We start from the raw sequence: 16,974 nt of genomic DNA on the forward strand, positions 1-16,974 counted from the left end.
ACATGCAGGTCAGTCATCACCATGTCCATGGATCTATGTCCATTCCATCCCTAGAAAGTACTTAAGAAGCAACCACCTGCTCGTGATGCTGTGCAGACAGCCATGGCCTTGCACTCCGGGGACTTTAACATCTAAGGCAGACCCCAGAGTGCAACATGTGTATGGTTTGGCTAGATTTAACTCCTTGCCTAAAAGACCCTGATTGCACCTCATTATGGATAAAGTACCAAACTAATAGACAGGTGGGAATGTGTTGGAAATGGCTAGTATCCTCTTTGGAAAATAGAGGTAATAATAAAATCCATAGCTCTCATTTATTGAGGGCGTGCTATGTGCCAGGCGAAGAACTAAGTGCCTTATGTCATTTAATCCTTGTAACAGTCCGATCCAAGAGGAGCCATTCCTGCCCCCATTTTCAAAATGAATAAACTGACGCACAGAGAGGCTTCCACAGTCTCCCAACTGATAGTGGTAGAACCAGAATTCAAAATTAAGTTGTAGGCCACCAATCCAAGGAGCTCAATGCTGGGAGGATGAGTCAGAGTTTAAGAACTAAAGGATCTGAGAAACTTTTTTCATATGGGAAACTTTAACATCTTGAAACTTTCCTTGGGGAACGTAAGACCATCTTCTGCAAGTCATCTTTACCATCTCATTCTTTAGTACTGCCAGAGAATTAAAGATATAAAATAAAACAAAACACCCACCCTTGATGAAATTACTGAATTTGTCTAGCTCATGATTAGTATTTCTGACCTGACATGGGTGGACACAAAAGCCTGATTATATCCACACATGTGCTCCAATGACAATAGTCTTGGCTTGTTTTCATTCTTCTTCCACTTAGCTTCTGGCTAGAAATAGAAGCCTGTGAATCCTTCAGTTTTTTATTGTAAGTACATTACAGAAAAATTCCTTGCAAATTGAAAATTTAAAGTTCAATCCCATTTTTTTTTTTTTAAAGATTTTATTTATTTATTTGAGAGAGAGAATGAGAGATAGAAAGCACGAGAGGGAAGAGGGTCAGAGGGAGAAGCAGACTCCCTGCTGAGCAGGGAGCCCGATGCGGGACTCGATCCCGGGACTCCAGGATCATGACCTGAGCCGAAGGCAGTCGCTTAACCAACTGAGCCACCCAGGCGCCCAGTTCAATCCCATTTTTAATGCATCCAGGTAACTGAATTTACTGTGCCCTCCGGTCCAGCTGTCTCCAGAGAGAGCATCCCTGGGTCCATACGTTAACTCTCAAGGTACACCTGCCTCCACACAAATCAGACTTCTAGATGACAGGGAAACAGCCAGAGAGAATGAGGAAGTCAGACATTCCAAGTAATCCCTAGTTATATAAAGAAAGTAGTCATTTCTAGCCCGGACAAGGAAAGCACTTTTATTTGGTGGATTTGTATTTAACAATGTAACAATATTGGTTCCAACCTGGGGCAACTGGCTTTTGCTCCCTGCCTCAGCTCTCACATCTGCCAGCTCTGCAGGAAGCCCTGACAAGAATTAATTGGCTTTCCTGAGCCTTGAGGCTCAGCTTGGCTTCTCTGTTCTAACAGTCCCACAGGACACATAATTTACTGTCTGGAAGGGCTTTTTGTTCTCACAAGTTCTATCTGATAAGCACTATATAATGTATACACATTTCAGTAAGTTAGAACTTAGAGAAACTTTGAGGGTATTTAAGGGTATTTGGCTCAGTTTAAGAAAATGGACTGATTACCCTGCCTCTAGTGAGCTCTACCTGTGGACTGAGCCCATACCATGAAAGAAGCTTTAAAATACTTCCAACCTGTTTTCTCGCACAATCCTGTTATCTGTGTTTTATTCTAAACTTCAAAATACCTTCTTTTATTTGGCAAGTATTTGAGCACTCATTGTGTGCCAGGCCCTGTTCTAGGTGTTGGGCTGCCTTAGTGGACAAAATATTCAGATTCCTGCCCTCATAGAACATACCTCAACAATCAATAAATAGGTAATAAATAAATTGGTTAATTAAGTGGTATTGTAGAAGGAGAGACAGGAGTTATGGGAAAAAGAAAAGGTAGAGAGAAGGGTAGGAGAGCACGGGATTGCCAGAGAGTAGGGAGGGGAGGGCTGGTCGCACTTGGAGAGAGTGGTCGGGGTCATCTTACTTAAGAGGGTGACATTTGAGCAGACTTGGTGGTGAAGGAGTGAGGTGGGCAGGCATCTGGGGGAAGAGAGCTCCAGGGAAGGAAAACAGCAGGTGCCAGGGTGGAAGGGGCTAGAGGTGGTATGCTTTTCCATTCCCCATAGATGACCAGTGGGTTGAGTCACCAAGAAGAGAGCTAGGAGAAAACAAAAGCCAAGTTTATTTGTAATAAAACTGATTCAAAATTCCTTTCTTTTTTGAAGCTCAAATATATATTTATTAGATATTACAATATCACAGGAGGCAAGTGCCATCACTGTGTCACCTTGTCACCTAGGCCTAACACAATCCAACATAGCTCCCAGCCCCTTGTAGACGCACCAAACAGAGGTCACCTGCAGTCAGTGAGGTTGCAGTTGATTTGCATAATGTAAAAAAAAAATCTGCCCATCTGTAAAATCCTGCCCCCACCTGCACCTTTTTTTTTTTTAATTTTATTTTAGTAAATTATGTTGGTCACCATACATTACATCATTAGTTTTTGATGTAGTGTTCCATGATTCTTTGTTTTCATTTAACACCCAGTGCTCCATGCAGTACGTGCCCTCCTTAATACCCATCACCGGGCTAACCCATCCCCCCACCCCCTCCCCTCTAACACCCTCAGTTTGTCTCTCAGAGTCCGTAGTCTCTCATGGTTCATCTCTCCCTCCAATCCACCCCCTCATTTTTCCCTTCCTTCTCCTAATGTCCTCCAGCTATTCCTTATGTTCCACAAATAAGTGAAACCAGATGATAATTGACTTTCTCTGCTTGACTTATTTCACTTAGCATAATCTCCTCCAGTCCCATCCATGTTCATGCAAAAGCTGGGTATTCATCCTTTCTGATGGCTGAGTAATATTCCAGTGTATATATGGACCACATCTTCTTTATTCATTCATCTGTTGAAGGGCATCTCAGCTCTTTCCACAGTTTGGCTATTGTGGACATTGCTGCTATGAACACTGGGTGCATATGGCCCTTCTTTTCACTACATCTGTGTCTTTGGGGTAAATACCCAGTAGGGCAATTGCTGGGTCATAGGGTAGCTCTATTTTTAACTTTTTGAGGAACTTCCACACAGTTTTCCAAAGTGGCTGTACCAACTTGCATTCCCACCAACAGTGTACGAGGGTTCCCCTTTCTCCACAACCTCTCCAACATTTGTTGTTTCTTGCCTTGTCAATTTTTGCCATTCTAACTGATGTAAGGTGGTATCTCAGTGTGGTTTTGATTTGAATTTCCCTGATGGCTAATGATGATGAACATTTTTTCATATGTCTGTTAGCCATTTGTATGTCTTCTTTGGAGAAGTGTCAAAATTCCTTTGAAGAAAACTTCACAAACTGATTTAAGGAGGTGCAGAGGGTGTTAGGGCATGTTTACTGACTTTGAAACTTCTTGGGTTTGAATCCTGGCTGGGATTTCCTTGTCTGTAAAATGTGGCTAATGATAGCACCCATCTTCTAGGATTGCTTGATGATTAAATGAGTAAATACTAATTAAAAGCTTGGAATTATCTCTGATGCATGGCAAACACGCAGATATTAGCTATTAATATTATTATATTACTGCTACTACTTTTTTTTTTACTTTTATGGATTGATGCCCTGGAATACTCTTTGAGTGTGTCCTAAGGGCTTCGTGTGTGTTTGTGTGTGTGTATGTGTGTGATGGGTTGAGAGTGTGGGGCTTAGTTTATAAAAGAGTTTTGAGAATAAACAAGATAAAGCCTCAATAAATGTTAGTTTTTTTTCCCCTCTGGCAGCATTTTATAGCAAAGAAAAATTATAGAGGGCTCCCCTCTTCTGCTTGCTATTAGTGAATTTTGGGGCTGGTTTATGAGTAGAATAAAGGCCAAGAGAAAACATTGCATAGACTCAAACTTTAGAAACTTGTTTTGCCCTTAACACCACCAGTGGAACCAAGAAATTCCCAGTGGGTTATTTTGAATATCCCTGGAAGGTAGAAAATGGGCAGTGGGTGGGTGAATGAGGAGGAAAACAAAATGAGAAAACTGCAGAAATAGGGAAGCGCTTATTAAAGTGATACCACTTTGGTATGAGGCCACTGGAAAACTAGGAGTCCCGTTAGCTGAGGACCTTTAAAAAGAGAAGAGACAGCATCCGTCCAGGTGAAGCAGGTGTCCCTGACTGAAAGGGCCAGGCCAGAGGGTCTCTTGAACCCTTTCCCAGCTCTCTGAGTCTCCAAGAGCAGCCCCTCTCCCGACTCGGCTATCCCATTGTTGCATCTACAAACCTGAATTAGCCTACCTTTCCAGCTATATTTAAAGAGTCATTAATAGTTGAGATACAAAGAGGGCCTCTGCTGAAAAATACCAAGAAGGACCAAGTCACTGTATATTGAGATAGTAGATTTTGAAACATCAGCTTTCTATTCCTCTGGGATCTGTCCCCAACTACTCTGGGTGTGGCCGCTCATGTGGACCTGTGTGCTCTGCCACCAGGAAAACACAAGTGCCGCGGGCCTGGGAGGGAGACAAGGAAAACAAACATGAGTGTGCTCCGAGGGAACTCCCAGGGCTTCAGGGGAAAGGAAGCCATGTCTCCACAGGACAGGGAACCGAAGCCAGACGCCCACTCACTGTCTGCTGCTGTTTTGATTCATAGGTATGGCAGATGTCTCCAGTGCCATGGATCATACCTTTTCAACAGCATTAAAAGATGGGGAAGGATCGTGTTACACGTCTCTGATTTCCAACATCTGTTACCCACCTCGGGAGGATTCTACATATTTCACGGGAATTCTTCAGAAGGAAAATGGCCAGGTCACCACTTCCGATAGCCCTGAGGAGTTGAGTACCCCTGGGCCCTCCTTACCAGATGTGCCTGGGACGGAGCCTCGTGGCTTATTTAGTTCTGATTCGGGAATTGAGATGACTCCGGCAGAGTCCACTGAAGTGAACAAGATCTTAGCAGATCCCCTGGACCAGATGAAAGCAGAAGCCTATAAATACATTGACATAACCAGGCCGGAGGAGGTGAAATATCAGAAGCAATGTCACCCCACGTTGGAAGAGAAAGGCTTGGACTTTAAGAATAAGGACACTGATATCTCAACAAAATCTGAAGAGGCCGGTGAGCCAGAGAAACCAGTTGCTGTGGAGGGAAAAATCCTCAAGGACCCTTTATTTGAAGAATCAACATTTGCACCCTACATAGATGATCTCTCTGAAGAACAGCACAGTGCTCCTCTGATCACTGCCCCTGTCAAAATCACGCTGACTGAAATCGAGCCTTCTGTTGAAACCGTGACCCAAGAGAAGACCCCCGAGAAGCAAGATATCTGTCTGAAACCAAGTCCTGACACAGTCCCCACGGTCACCGTCTCAGAGCCTGAAGATGACAGCCCGGAGTCTGTCACGCCCCCGTCTTCCGGGACAGGTAAGGGATCCGGTCAGTGTTCCCTGCCTTGGGAAAACTCAGGATATGGCGATCTGAATATTAAAGGAATGCCAATCTGTATTCAAAATATTTTACTATAGGGTCCCTTTAAGGCTCAGTTTAACCGGATTTAATTAATATACAACTTTTTCAGTCTTGTGCTCATGGTACTAAGGTTGAGATCTGGGATTTCCCCAGAAGTCCTATCAGCTTTGTCTTGTAAAGTGTTTCTTTCTTCGTTTGAGGGGAGAGGTAAGGATAACACACTGGAACAGGGAAATCCTCATGTGGCTCCACCATTCAGAGCAGAGAGGGAGGTGCTGTCTGCTTCTAGTTAGCTTCCCACGTGGACTTCCGGGTCTCTGGAGGCATCACAGAGAGAGCACTGTGCCTGTCCTTCCCAGACCAGCTGGGCCACCAGGAACAGGGCATTGCACATTCCTCGTCCCAGCTCCAAGTCTGTACAATGAAGGGGGGCCGGGGTGCACTTCAGAGTCTTTAGGGGGACATGGACAGTGAGAGGAAACCTAAAAAAAAAAAAAAGAGGATACTCTTCCTTTTCCTTCAACCTCAGCAGGGTCATTTTTTGTCTTTTTACTTTGTTGAAGTTCTGCATACAGTTTTATTTTTTAAACCTAGAGGTTCATTAGAATAAAAAAGTTCAGAATTCACTAAGCTCTGATCTCTGTCAACTTGAAAATTCTCTTACTGTGACCCAAGGCGGGGTGTTAAACTGTATATCCTCTCAAATTCAAAGGGTTCTCCTGTACCCAGGTGACAGGCCAGAATGGTAACAGGAGTGTCCCCACCCCACCTTGTACCACCCCATCCTGCGTGGCAAAAGTGAAACCTTTGCATGTCTACCTCTTTTCAATGTTCAGGAGGCATCAGGATGCAGAGGACCATGAGAGGTCCTTGGATCTTCCCCAGCGTCTAGTGGCTGGCATTCTTACCCTACTCAAAGGTGATTTACAAACCTTTCTGATTTACAAAAAAAAAAAAAAAAAAAAAAGATTTTCACTAGTCAGGTGCAAGAGCTTTTACTGAAGTCTTAAAACAGATCAAAAGCCTATTAGGAGTGCTTGCTCTAAATCCTGATAATGCAGTAAGTCCAGGTGTTAGGACTCAATGGAAGTGCTTCCTATCCTGTTTCCCTAAATATTTTAGCATCAATTCTTCCCCTTCTCCAACCTGATCTCAGACTCATTCAACTATAAAAACTCCAAGCATCATGAAGATCCACTGCACCGTGTCACTGATTTTCAAATTCATTCATTCGTTCAACAAACATGTTCTACATACATTCTTTTGGTCAGGCACTCTACCAGGCACTGGTGAGGCTGGAACTGAAAAAAACAAACAAACAAACAAAAACAGTTTCTGCCTTCCAGTGGAACAGATGACCAAGGAGATAGTCACACTCCAGTGTATTTGTGTTCTGAGAGAGGGAAACACAGAGTGCAGATGAGCACTGGGAGTCCAGCAGCTCCCAGGTGAATGGAGCAGGAGGAAATAACCAAGTGAAGAGGAGGGGGAGCCTTCCCGTCCGAGGAGGTCCAAGGACATGGAGGTATGAGGCCACAGTGAATTTCTATGTGAGGTAAATTGAGATTTGGGTAGTGACAACAAATAAGGAAACTGAGGCTCCAAATGGATTAGATGTGACTTGTCTCAGATTACAACATGAGGTAGCAACATATCTGAGTCTTGAAGCCTCCTTGTGGTCTTTGTGATAATGCATTGTAAAACCCTTCTGTTATTCAATGACATAAAGATACTGATGCTCTGAAGATGTAAGCTATATTATCAGCTGTGTTTTCCCAAGCTATTGGGGTTATCTGATGGTCATTTTTAGATAAACTTCAGGCAGTCTTCAGGAAGAGTGAAATGCCCTAGCACATACAGATCCATTTACATGGCACATGCCTCATGTAAAAAATACAGTTTGCAGACCTGATGAGAAAGACTTGCTATGATACAGGGCTTAGGAATTATTAACACATTTCCTTTTGTCTTTTCTCAGTAGTTATAGCCCATTAAGGTTTTGGAGCAGCTTCAAGATGAGAAAAAGACAGATCTGCCTGACATGATCTTGGAGTTTTATGACCTTGGGTTGTGCACTTAACAGCATTGGATTAGGGCAATGGTTTTTTCTGCAGTTGCTCCAAATAAACATTCTAAGCAAAGTTTATTCAAGAAAGAGAAAGTCCCCAGACCCAGTAAGTCCTTTGCTTCTGCAAAGTTCTCTCCCATGTTTAGCTCCTCTCTCTACACACGCCTCACATCATAACACCTGAGTCAAATGACAACAGATAAGAATAAAATTAACAGGAAAGACAGGAGGAATTAACTTGTCACTGAGGCCTTTCTCCTTGTTCTTTCTATCCTAAGAGGTTACCCTAGCTCCCTGCCCATCTTGTGAGCCCCTGGAACTCTCATGTGACACTCTGATAATAATAATAATGATTCTAATTATCTAATTCTAGTAATTCTAATTATGTGAATTAATGAATCAGGAGAAATTCTCATTTAGAACAATTTTAGCCACAGACCCTGAAGCTTAAGCAAGGAGTCTAATATATTTCCTTCAATTCCAGTAGATTATTCCATTTTGTAATTTTCTCCAAAGTACTGAACTATTTTCATCATGTTAAATAATATACTCTGAGATCCAGAGGCAAAAATTCTTACAGCTTACATACTGGAAGTTTCTCCTCAGCCAAGATCAGTCATGAATACAAGTGAAGCACCCTAGGAAGACATGCTCAGTGTCCTGAAACATGTCAGACCACTGGCACCATGTTGTTTCTGACACAACCCCTAGGACTATGTTATGGCAGTCATGGATGTTCTTCCAGGTGTTAGCCTCAGAGAAGACAGTAATTGAGAGGTCACTATTAAACCACTCCAGCTTCCCTTAGTAAGAAATAAGCAATAAGAAGTAAATCAATTTCATAGCGTCTGAAATTTCACAGTCTGATTCCTATAAGGAGTGATAGAGTGTTGGGTGTGAAGGGGTCAAGGATGGCCTCTCTGAGGAGGTGACATGTGATCTGAGATTTGAATGAGGAGAAGGAGCTCACAATTCAAAGGAAGGGGTAAAAAGGGGACCCCAGGTACAGAGGAAAGCAAGCGCACAGGCCTTAAGGCTGTGTTATTTGGGAACTGAAAGATGGTGCAAAGAAGTGTTAACTTTAAGAATAAATATTTTGCCAGCAAACATTGGTTTATTCAGGAATAGCAGAGCATTACAATTCAGGACATGCTATCTATGGTAAAACCATAGGCATGTCCAACAGAGGAGAGGAACATTGTTTTATGGATAAGACCAAGGAAGTTGGGAGGGGCTGTTTTGAATGAAAGTCCATTGGAGAAAAGCAAGAGTTCAGGCTGATGATCGTTCCTCATTGGCTGAGTTGCAGAGGGAATCAGCTTCTCCTAGAAGATTCATATACCTCTTTTTCTTTTGGGGCCTGTAAGTGATCATTCCTTCCTGTGGATGATTCTTCTGTTGGGGTCTGTAATTGACAGTTCTTCCTGTAATTGGCATTGAGTGGTATAGTGCCCCCCTTCTAGCCTCCCAGCTCTACATTAGTGAGGTTTCCCTTTATTAATTTTTATAGGAGCAAAGGATAAGTATGGCATAGAACAGAGTTGCAGAGGTGGACAGGGCCCAGATTGTTCAGGGACTCACATGCTAGGATGAAGATTTTGGATTTTGTTCCAAATGCAATAGGAAACCACTGGAAGGTTTTAATCTGGGAATTGGCATTCATTCATTCATTCATTCATTCATTCATCCATCCCTTCACTTAACAAGTGTGTGTTGACCATTTTCTCCATGCTAGGCATTGTCCCATCACCACTGCGGATACAGTGCTGAAACCTAGCAAGATTTCTGTCTGCATGGAGCTTGCATTCTTATTGGGAAGACTTACACACAAATAAATAAATGTATAATATCCGGTATTTATAATGGTAATGAAGAAAAATAAAGCAAGACGCAGTGTAAGAGAGTGATGGGGGTGGTTGTGAGGGAAGGCTTCTCCCTGCTGAGGGCTCTGGGCTGAGACATGACTGGGGAGGTGGGGAGCAGAGACCTGAAGCAGCAAACCATGTAGACCATGTAGCTACCTGAGGAAGAGGGGCCAGGCTGAGGGGACAGCCAGTGCAGAGGCCCGGAGCCGGGAGTGCTGCAAAGTCAATGTGGCCGGAGTGGGGAGAAGGAAGGGAAGAGGGGCAGGATCAGATGTGTGTTTTCAAGTGATCCCTCTGGATGATGAGTGAAGAATGAGCCAGGAGCAAAGGGGAGACCAGAATGCCAGCATCATTCACAGCTGGGCAGTGGCCTCTGCAGCTTTGGCAAATTGGCCCATGTTCACCTTGCCTTTTATCCTTCTAAATTATGTTGTCTAATTATTGTCAGCAGCAAACACATTTCCCCAGGCAGGGCAGTTCTAACCTTCTCAGTTTTTATAATCTGTTCAAATATTTTTGCTGACTGTTTCTAGCTTTACTGTGTCAGTCATGCCACATAATGACCAATATCTTAGCCAGAGGCCCATACATTTTAAAACTGAGTGTACAGAAACCTATTTTGTTCTAGTTTTTTCCCCGATTCCTCTTAGCACTTTGTTCAACTTTTGGTTCCCGTTAAGAACGAAGGACAACATCTATTAATGTCTACTGAGAAGCTTTTAACTCATAATAAGGATGGATCCTTTTCAGGGTAGTATCTTCACCTGCCCAAGATGAAATACATCAGGCCCTTCCATCCCACATCCCCCAGCTATCTGAAGCCATCCTTTTTTTTTTTTTTTAAAGATTTTATTTATTTGAGAGAGAAAGAATGAGAGATAGAGAGCACATGAGAGGGGGGAGGGTCAGAGGGAGAAGCAGACTCCCCGCCGAGCAGGGAGCCCGATGCGGGACTCGATCCCGGGACTCCAGGATCATGACCTGAGCCGAAGGCAGTCGCTTAACCAACTGAGCCACCCAGGTGCCCTGAAGCCATCCTTATTCTTGAGTAAATGAAGCAAGATCCTTGAGCCTTTTCTGAGTGCTCTGTCTCAATGGTTTTCAACTGGAGGTAGGGTTGCCAAATAAAATACTAATATTTCATGGGACATACACTTAAAAAAATTCAGAGTTTAGCAGAGATTCAAATGTAACTGGATGTCCTCTATTTTTATTTACCAAGTCTGCCAACCCTAACTACAGGTGACTATTAGAATTACCCTTGGAGGGGCACCTGGGTGGTCCAGTTGGTTAAGCATCTGCCTTCGGCTCAGGTCATGATCCCAGGGTCCTGGAATTGAGCCCCTTGACCAGCTCCCCGCTCCATGGGGCGCCTACTTCTCCCTCTCCCTCTGCCTGCCGTTCCCCCTGCTTGTGCTCTCTCTCTCTCTCTCTCAAATAAATAAATAAAATCTTAAAAAAAAAATTACCCTTGGAGTTACAAAATACAGATGGCTAGGCCCCTTCAGACTTACTTCAACTAAGGCAAAATTTCTGAGGGTAGTTTTAAGCCATACACACATGATTAAGAACCACTGTTCTAAAGATTTGAGCTAGTCCTTACGTCAGCCAGACCCTGCACTAGGTGCTGGAGATACGACCGTAAACAAAAAGATGTTGGCTGCCCTTGGCCCTCCTAGGGCTTCTGGTCTGGGGGTCAGAGAAAGTGGGGAAGGCTGAAGAGCCAGATGTTAATCAAATCATCACATAAACAAATATAAAGCGTCTCAGGGCTCCTAGTTGTAGAAAATGAGTGGACACTAGCCAGTCTCCTGGTCCACATAGCACTAGGCCAGCTTGCACACAGGGCAGGCAGCCTTGCAGGGCTACTTGTAGCCCTCTGAGCCCCAGGCCCTGCGTGCCCGCTTCCTGGTCTCCTAGGAATGCTGTACAGCAGGACTTTGGTCAGACCCTTTGGGCATCTTTGTGATACCTAGAAATCATTGCAGCTCCCACCTCCAGGCCTTTGCTCTATGGGTTCCCTTTGTTTGGCATGCTTTTTCCTCTGATTATCGTCATGAGTCACCCTCTTGAATCCCCAGGTGTTGAATATAGGTTATCTTCTCAGTGAGGTCTATCTTGGCTACCCTACTTAAAATTACAGATTCAGGGGCGCCTGGGTAGCTCAGTCGGTTAAGCATCTGCCTTTGGTTCAGGTCAGGATCGCAGGGTCCTGGGATCAAGCCCTTCATCCTTCTTGCTCAGGGGGAAGCCTGCTTCTCCCTCTCCCTCTGCCTGCTGCTTCCCCTGCTTGTGCGCGCTCGCTCTCTCTCAAATAAATAAATAAAATCATTAAAAAAAATAAAATTGCAGATTCATCCCCACCTTCTCCCAGCCTTCCTGATCCCTTCACCCTACTCTACTTTTTTTCACAGCACTTAACATCTTACCTACTATATACTTCACTCATTTACTATATATATATAATTATGTATTGTGTTCTCCTCCCACTAGAATATAAGCAGAGATTTTGTTACATCTTTCATTCACTAAATATGTCCCAAATGCCTACAAGAGAGCCTAACACATAGTAGGTTCTCAATAAATAATAGATGAATGAATGCTGTATGGATAAAGGATAAAATCAGTTCTGCTTTATAAAGAATTAGACAAATCTGAAATGTTTTGTCCATTGGGGTTCTCCCACAATCCTAAGGCAACAGATTACCTAGCCATAGTCTGCTCCCCTCACCCCCCAAATCAGTGACCTCAAAGCTTCGGAAAAATGACAAGTATTTCTTGCTTATAAAAGGGCTGGAGACCACTGTCTGGAATATTCTGAAATAAGGCCCTGCTGTAGGGCAAGGGAAAAACCAAGCTTCCAAAAACTGTCGTCATGGTGATCCCAGGTGGTCTCATCTAAGGGAGAGAGATACCAGCAAGACTGCTGATGAAGTTTTCCGGCCATCTGGATAAACATCAGGCAGAAGGCAGGCATGCACCCAGGGGGCTAGGGGTGACTCTTGGGTTTTGTTCTTCTCAAGAGGGGAAGAGAGGAAAATGAAGAAGCCCAGGGGCATTGTGCATTATGGTCATCTTCACAGCCTGCTCAGTAGAACTGGCAAAAATTTTCTCTTATATTGCTCTACTTTGTTACACTTTTCACTGAAAAAGAGTAAAGGTATTGATTCTTATGGGAAATGTAAAGCTCAGATATCAAATTGTATATAAGGATCCAGACTAAGCTTTCTTTGTCTTACTGAAGGAGGGAACATGAAAAGCAATGGGTAAAGAGTAATGGATGATTTTTCATTTTTGTTGATATTGGTGGGTCAAAATAGAAAGTTCTGTACATCAGATTACCTGATGAAATCTGTGAACCTGGAAAACTTCCCTGAGAGAATGAATCCGAAATTAAAACCATGACTTCTAGAATCTTTGCCACACTGAAATAGAAAAACCAACTGAGGGACTGTTGCTAAGAAAGTGCTTTGTCATTTTTTTAAGTAGCTAGATGAAGATAGATAGGTATGTAAAACACTGATTAATTGGGCCATAACAGTAATTAGCCTTTTCCTTCAGGTGGCCTGCCTTTTCAGCATAGCCCTGGAAACAGACTATTTTTGTGCTAATGAGATATGTGTTTCTCAAGCAACAAGAAAACATCTCCCCTAATGGAATTTTGTTTTATTTCTTCTCTCTGTGTCCATCTGTCTGTCCGTGTGTGTGCCTCTCTGGCTCTTTGTTCGCTTTGTGGGACGACAGAACCATCTGCTGCAGAATCCCAGGGGAAATGCAGCATCTCCGAGGATGAGCTGATCACTGCCATTAAAGAAGCAAAGGGGTTATCCTATGAAACAACGGAGAGCCCACGGCCGGCGGGCCAGGTGGCCAATAGGCCCGAGGCCAAGGCCAGGTCCGGGCTGCCGACCATCCCCAGCCCCCTGGACCACGAGGCCAGCAGCGCGGAGTCGGGCGACTCAGAGATCGAGCTGGTGTCCGAGGACCCGCTGGCCGCTGAGGACGCGCTGCCCTCGGGCTACGTGACCTTCGGCCACGTGGGCGGCCCGCCGCCGTCACCGGCCTCGCCGTCCATCCAGTACAGCATCCTGAGGGAGGAGCGCGAGGCCGAGCTGGACAGCGAGCTCATCATCGAGTCGTGCGACGCGTCCTCCGCCTCGGAGGAGAGCCCCAAGCGGGAGCAGGACTCGCCCCCGATGAAGCCAGGCGCCCTGGACGCCATCCGGGAGGAGCCGGGCGCCCGGGCTGAGGAGGGCGCAGCCAGCCGCCAGGGCCTGGCCGACCCCGGCCCCTTCCTCAAGTTCCCCGCGGCCGCCCCCCACACCGGCCCCGAGCTGCCCTCAGGGGACGGAGCCCCGGCGTCGCCCGAGGGGCCCACTGCTCAGGGGACACCTGCCGAAGCCGCGAGTTCCAGCCGAAGCCCGGCGGCCACGCACAGCCCCGAGCCGCGTGGTGCTGGCGTCGCCCCTCCTCTGCTGTTCCTCAGTAAGCAACAAGGTAAAGTGACAGCTTTCTTCACTGCAGCAGCTTGTCTGCTGAGTGCTCCCAGGGCACTCTGAAGTGTTCCGCAGAGGGGCGGTTCAGGCCCGGCCCTGTTGCCCGGTCCCAGCCGTTGGCAGAGAACAACCAGGGGAGGATGGTGAGATGCAGATTCGCAGCCGGGACTTCGGTGGCAGTCTCGTGCTCCACGTGGCAGCGCTGGGCCGGCTGAAGCCCCGCGTCCCCAGTAAAGAGCATGTGTGTGTACACGCGGAGATCTCCTGGCTGGAGTGAATGGGTCCTTCCTTTCGTCCCCGGGTTGGATTTCCTCGCCTGGGAAGGGATGGTTGCTCATTTCCGTCTTCCCACCTCTCAGTGATGGCGAGTGGCTCCATCCCTGTAGGGGCTGGAACCCACCGTAGTCAGCGCATCCATTTCACAAGCCAAACCGGGTCTTACCTGGGCCACATGGATCTTAGCACCTTCCTTTCTCTTACCCAAGGAACAGGGGATTTGGACCTTGATAACTCCAAATTTTTTTTGTGTCCTGGCCGGTCAGGAAAGACAGGGACCAAAGTTAATTCCAGAATTTTTCTTGTTCTTCAGCAAGACCTAAGTTAATTTTTAAAGTCAAGCATAATTTAAGAATGATTTTAATTTGGCCATTCTACTTTTCCTACGAGAAGTCTTGAGTTGAAGTCTTCAAACGCAGGAGTAAAGGAAGGTGTTATTTTATCTTACACATTGTATGTGAAGAATGTGTAGCATTCTTCTTTCCAGATCATCTACCACACCTGACTGCAACTGGGTTACAGACTTCAGGAAAGGAAGCAAAGAGTCAGTGAATAAATTAGGCCCTGTGCAGTCTAGTTCATGGGCTACATTGGGTGAAGGGAGGGAAGGTCTCTTCAGCTCCTGGGTGGAGAACACTCAGGTAGAACTTCAAAACACCAAAGCAAAACTTTATTCAAAGTCCCCTCCCACTGATCTCTTCTGCTTTTGCTTCTTTCAAAGTATTTTGCCTTTGCGGGATAAGTGATTTCAAGGGTATACCCTTCTTCCTGTGTATATGCTAATAACGTCAGTGATACTGTTAGCAATTAAAGTGTTTCATATAAAAATAGAGGGCAGATCTTTCCCATTGTAGATTAGAAGCCAGCTTCTAAATTCTTTAACACATTGGAACAGGAGAACCGAGAGGGATGTGATAAAAAGATAACCCTGCTGTGTGGTTGCTTGGTGGCTTAGACACGTGGCGTCATGTAGCGTCCCGTAGAATTGACTCTTGATTTCCCAAATAACTCTTCCCTGAGAGTTTAAAGTGTATTTAGTGCGTGCAATAGTGAGGATATTTGATGACAGATTTAGCAGTGGGAAGGTGTGTTTGTTAGGTGAAGATTAAAACCAATTTTGGATTCTTTTGCTTCCACTCTGACTGTGATAGGGAAGGACCTGCAAGTTGCAGGGAGCCCCGGGAAATGGCGTGAGCGTGAACAATCTTCCATCCCTTTTGGTCCTGAAGCAGTGGAGCTTGTGTCTTGCTGAGTACAAGTTCACATCACTGTACTTGAATGGACATGTTTCCATCTTATCCCCCAAATAATGTCCCTGAAAGAGTCACCATGTGTGCAGTGCTGTTCAAATATGTTTATTCTCAGAAGCAAATACATCGGAAGGCTAATAAGGAGAAAATTGTGCAGGCCCATTTCTCTCCCTAGTAAATCTGAGAGACAAGTGCGGCAGCTGGGACTGAAAAGAGTGACCAGACGTCTGACGAAGGGCGACGGCGAAGGAAAACCACAGCTGCGAACGCAAAGGCTCCTGAGCATCCTTTCCGGCCAATCCCGGTGCCGTTCTCCTCTCTGTATGAGTTGTCCCATATGGCTTGGACCCTCTGCTGCCAAGTTTAGGCATGAGAGAGTAGAGAGTGGCAGTCTTTTCACACGAGTCAGGCCTGCCAAGGTGAATAACCTCTGCTCTCTGCCCTGAGGGGTCCTTTGAATTCCAGCCTCCCGCCAGAACTGACTGCTCAGCTGCATTCTCTGTAGAGAGAGTCTGAAAGGCTGTGCTGGGGCAGCCAAGCACCAGAGGTCTTGGGAGGTTGACTCAGTGCTGCCAGCATATTGTTGGAGCTCCGATGTTCCTGCTGGTCTCACCTGCTCCATCTCAGCAGGTGGGAGGATCGGTGCCGCACAGCCTCCCCCAGGCTGTTCTTAATCACTGTCAGTGGACGGTAGGATCGTGCTCCGGTCACGCAGGACTCTGTCGGCAGTGGGGGCAGGTCAGCTTCTGTGGTCGCCTGCTCTTGCCCACTGAAGCCTCTGGCAGTATAAATGCATTCAAGTTCAAGTATTCACAGTATGCTTATTGTCTCTGGCTTTGGAGCTGTGCGGCTGTTGCTGAGCTAAGTTGCAGAAAGGTCCAGAAATATTTAGAATAAGGTCTGGCAAATATCTGATGGCATCAGAGTATGGGCTGTCAAGGAGCTCCAGGGTTTCCTGGGACACATGGCCTCCTAAGGTCTATTTTTGGAGCTTTTTCGCTTTTCACAGGCTTCTGGTGCTGTTGCACTGGAGACAAAATGCAGTTTGTCATTTTCCAGTTTCCCTCCTATGTGTACTCCTGAACTCTCGCTATCCTGTCATTCTGCTCCCCCACACCCTCCAGGAAGGCCTGTTAGGAGCATCAGACTCTGAGAACATAGAGAAGTTCTCAGTGCTGCAAGGTTAGCCCTGACTGTCAGGGACATCCGAGTGAAAAGCCAAGCGAGAGAATCTCAATAAAACACTGACACCCAGTGTGACTCATCAGGATGGCTGTGTGGAATTCACCAAACCTGTTTAATTGCAGAATTTTTTTTATTGGTGTGTTCCTCAGGGTTCCTCTTCTAGGGAACACTTTTTGGGAAATAGTGGTCTCTTAGGCTCACATCCACTCCCTGCATTCTGATTTCTTTAC

General features: G+C 45.5%; 1 protein-coding gene across 1 annotated transcript in view; it reads left to right on the plus strand.

The window, feature by feature from the left end:
• The window catches only part of RTN1 (reticulon 1), a 215,451-nt gene that overhangs the window by 115,538 nt on the left and 82,939 nt on the right, over positions 1-16,974 (plus strand). The window contains exons 2-3 of the mRNA XM_028098193.1: positions 4,786-5,559; positions 13,282-14,034. Coding sequence (XP_027953994.1) covers positions 4,786-5,559; positions 13,282-14,034 — 1,527 coding nt within the window. The remainder of the gene's footprint in view (positions 1-4,785; positions 5,560-13,281; positions 14,035-16,974) is intronic.

This window comes from Eumetopias jubatus, unplaced genomic scaffold, assembly GCF_037043125.1.
Source record: "Eumetopias jubatus isolate StellerSeaLion01/CBP00866 unplaced genomic scaffold, mEumJub1_p1.0 scaffold_7, whole genome shotgun sequence".
In the NCBI taxonomy this organism is placed as follows: domain Eukaryota; kingdom Metazoa; phylum Chordata; class Mammalia; order Carnivora; family Otariidae; genus Eumetopias; species Eumetopias jubatus.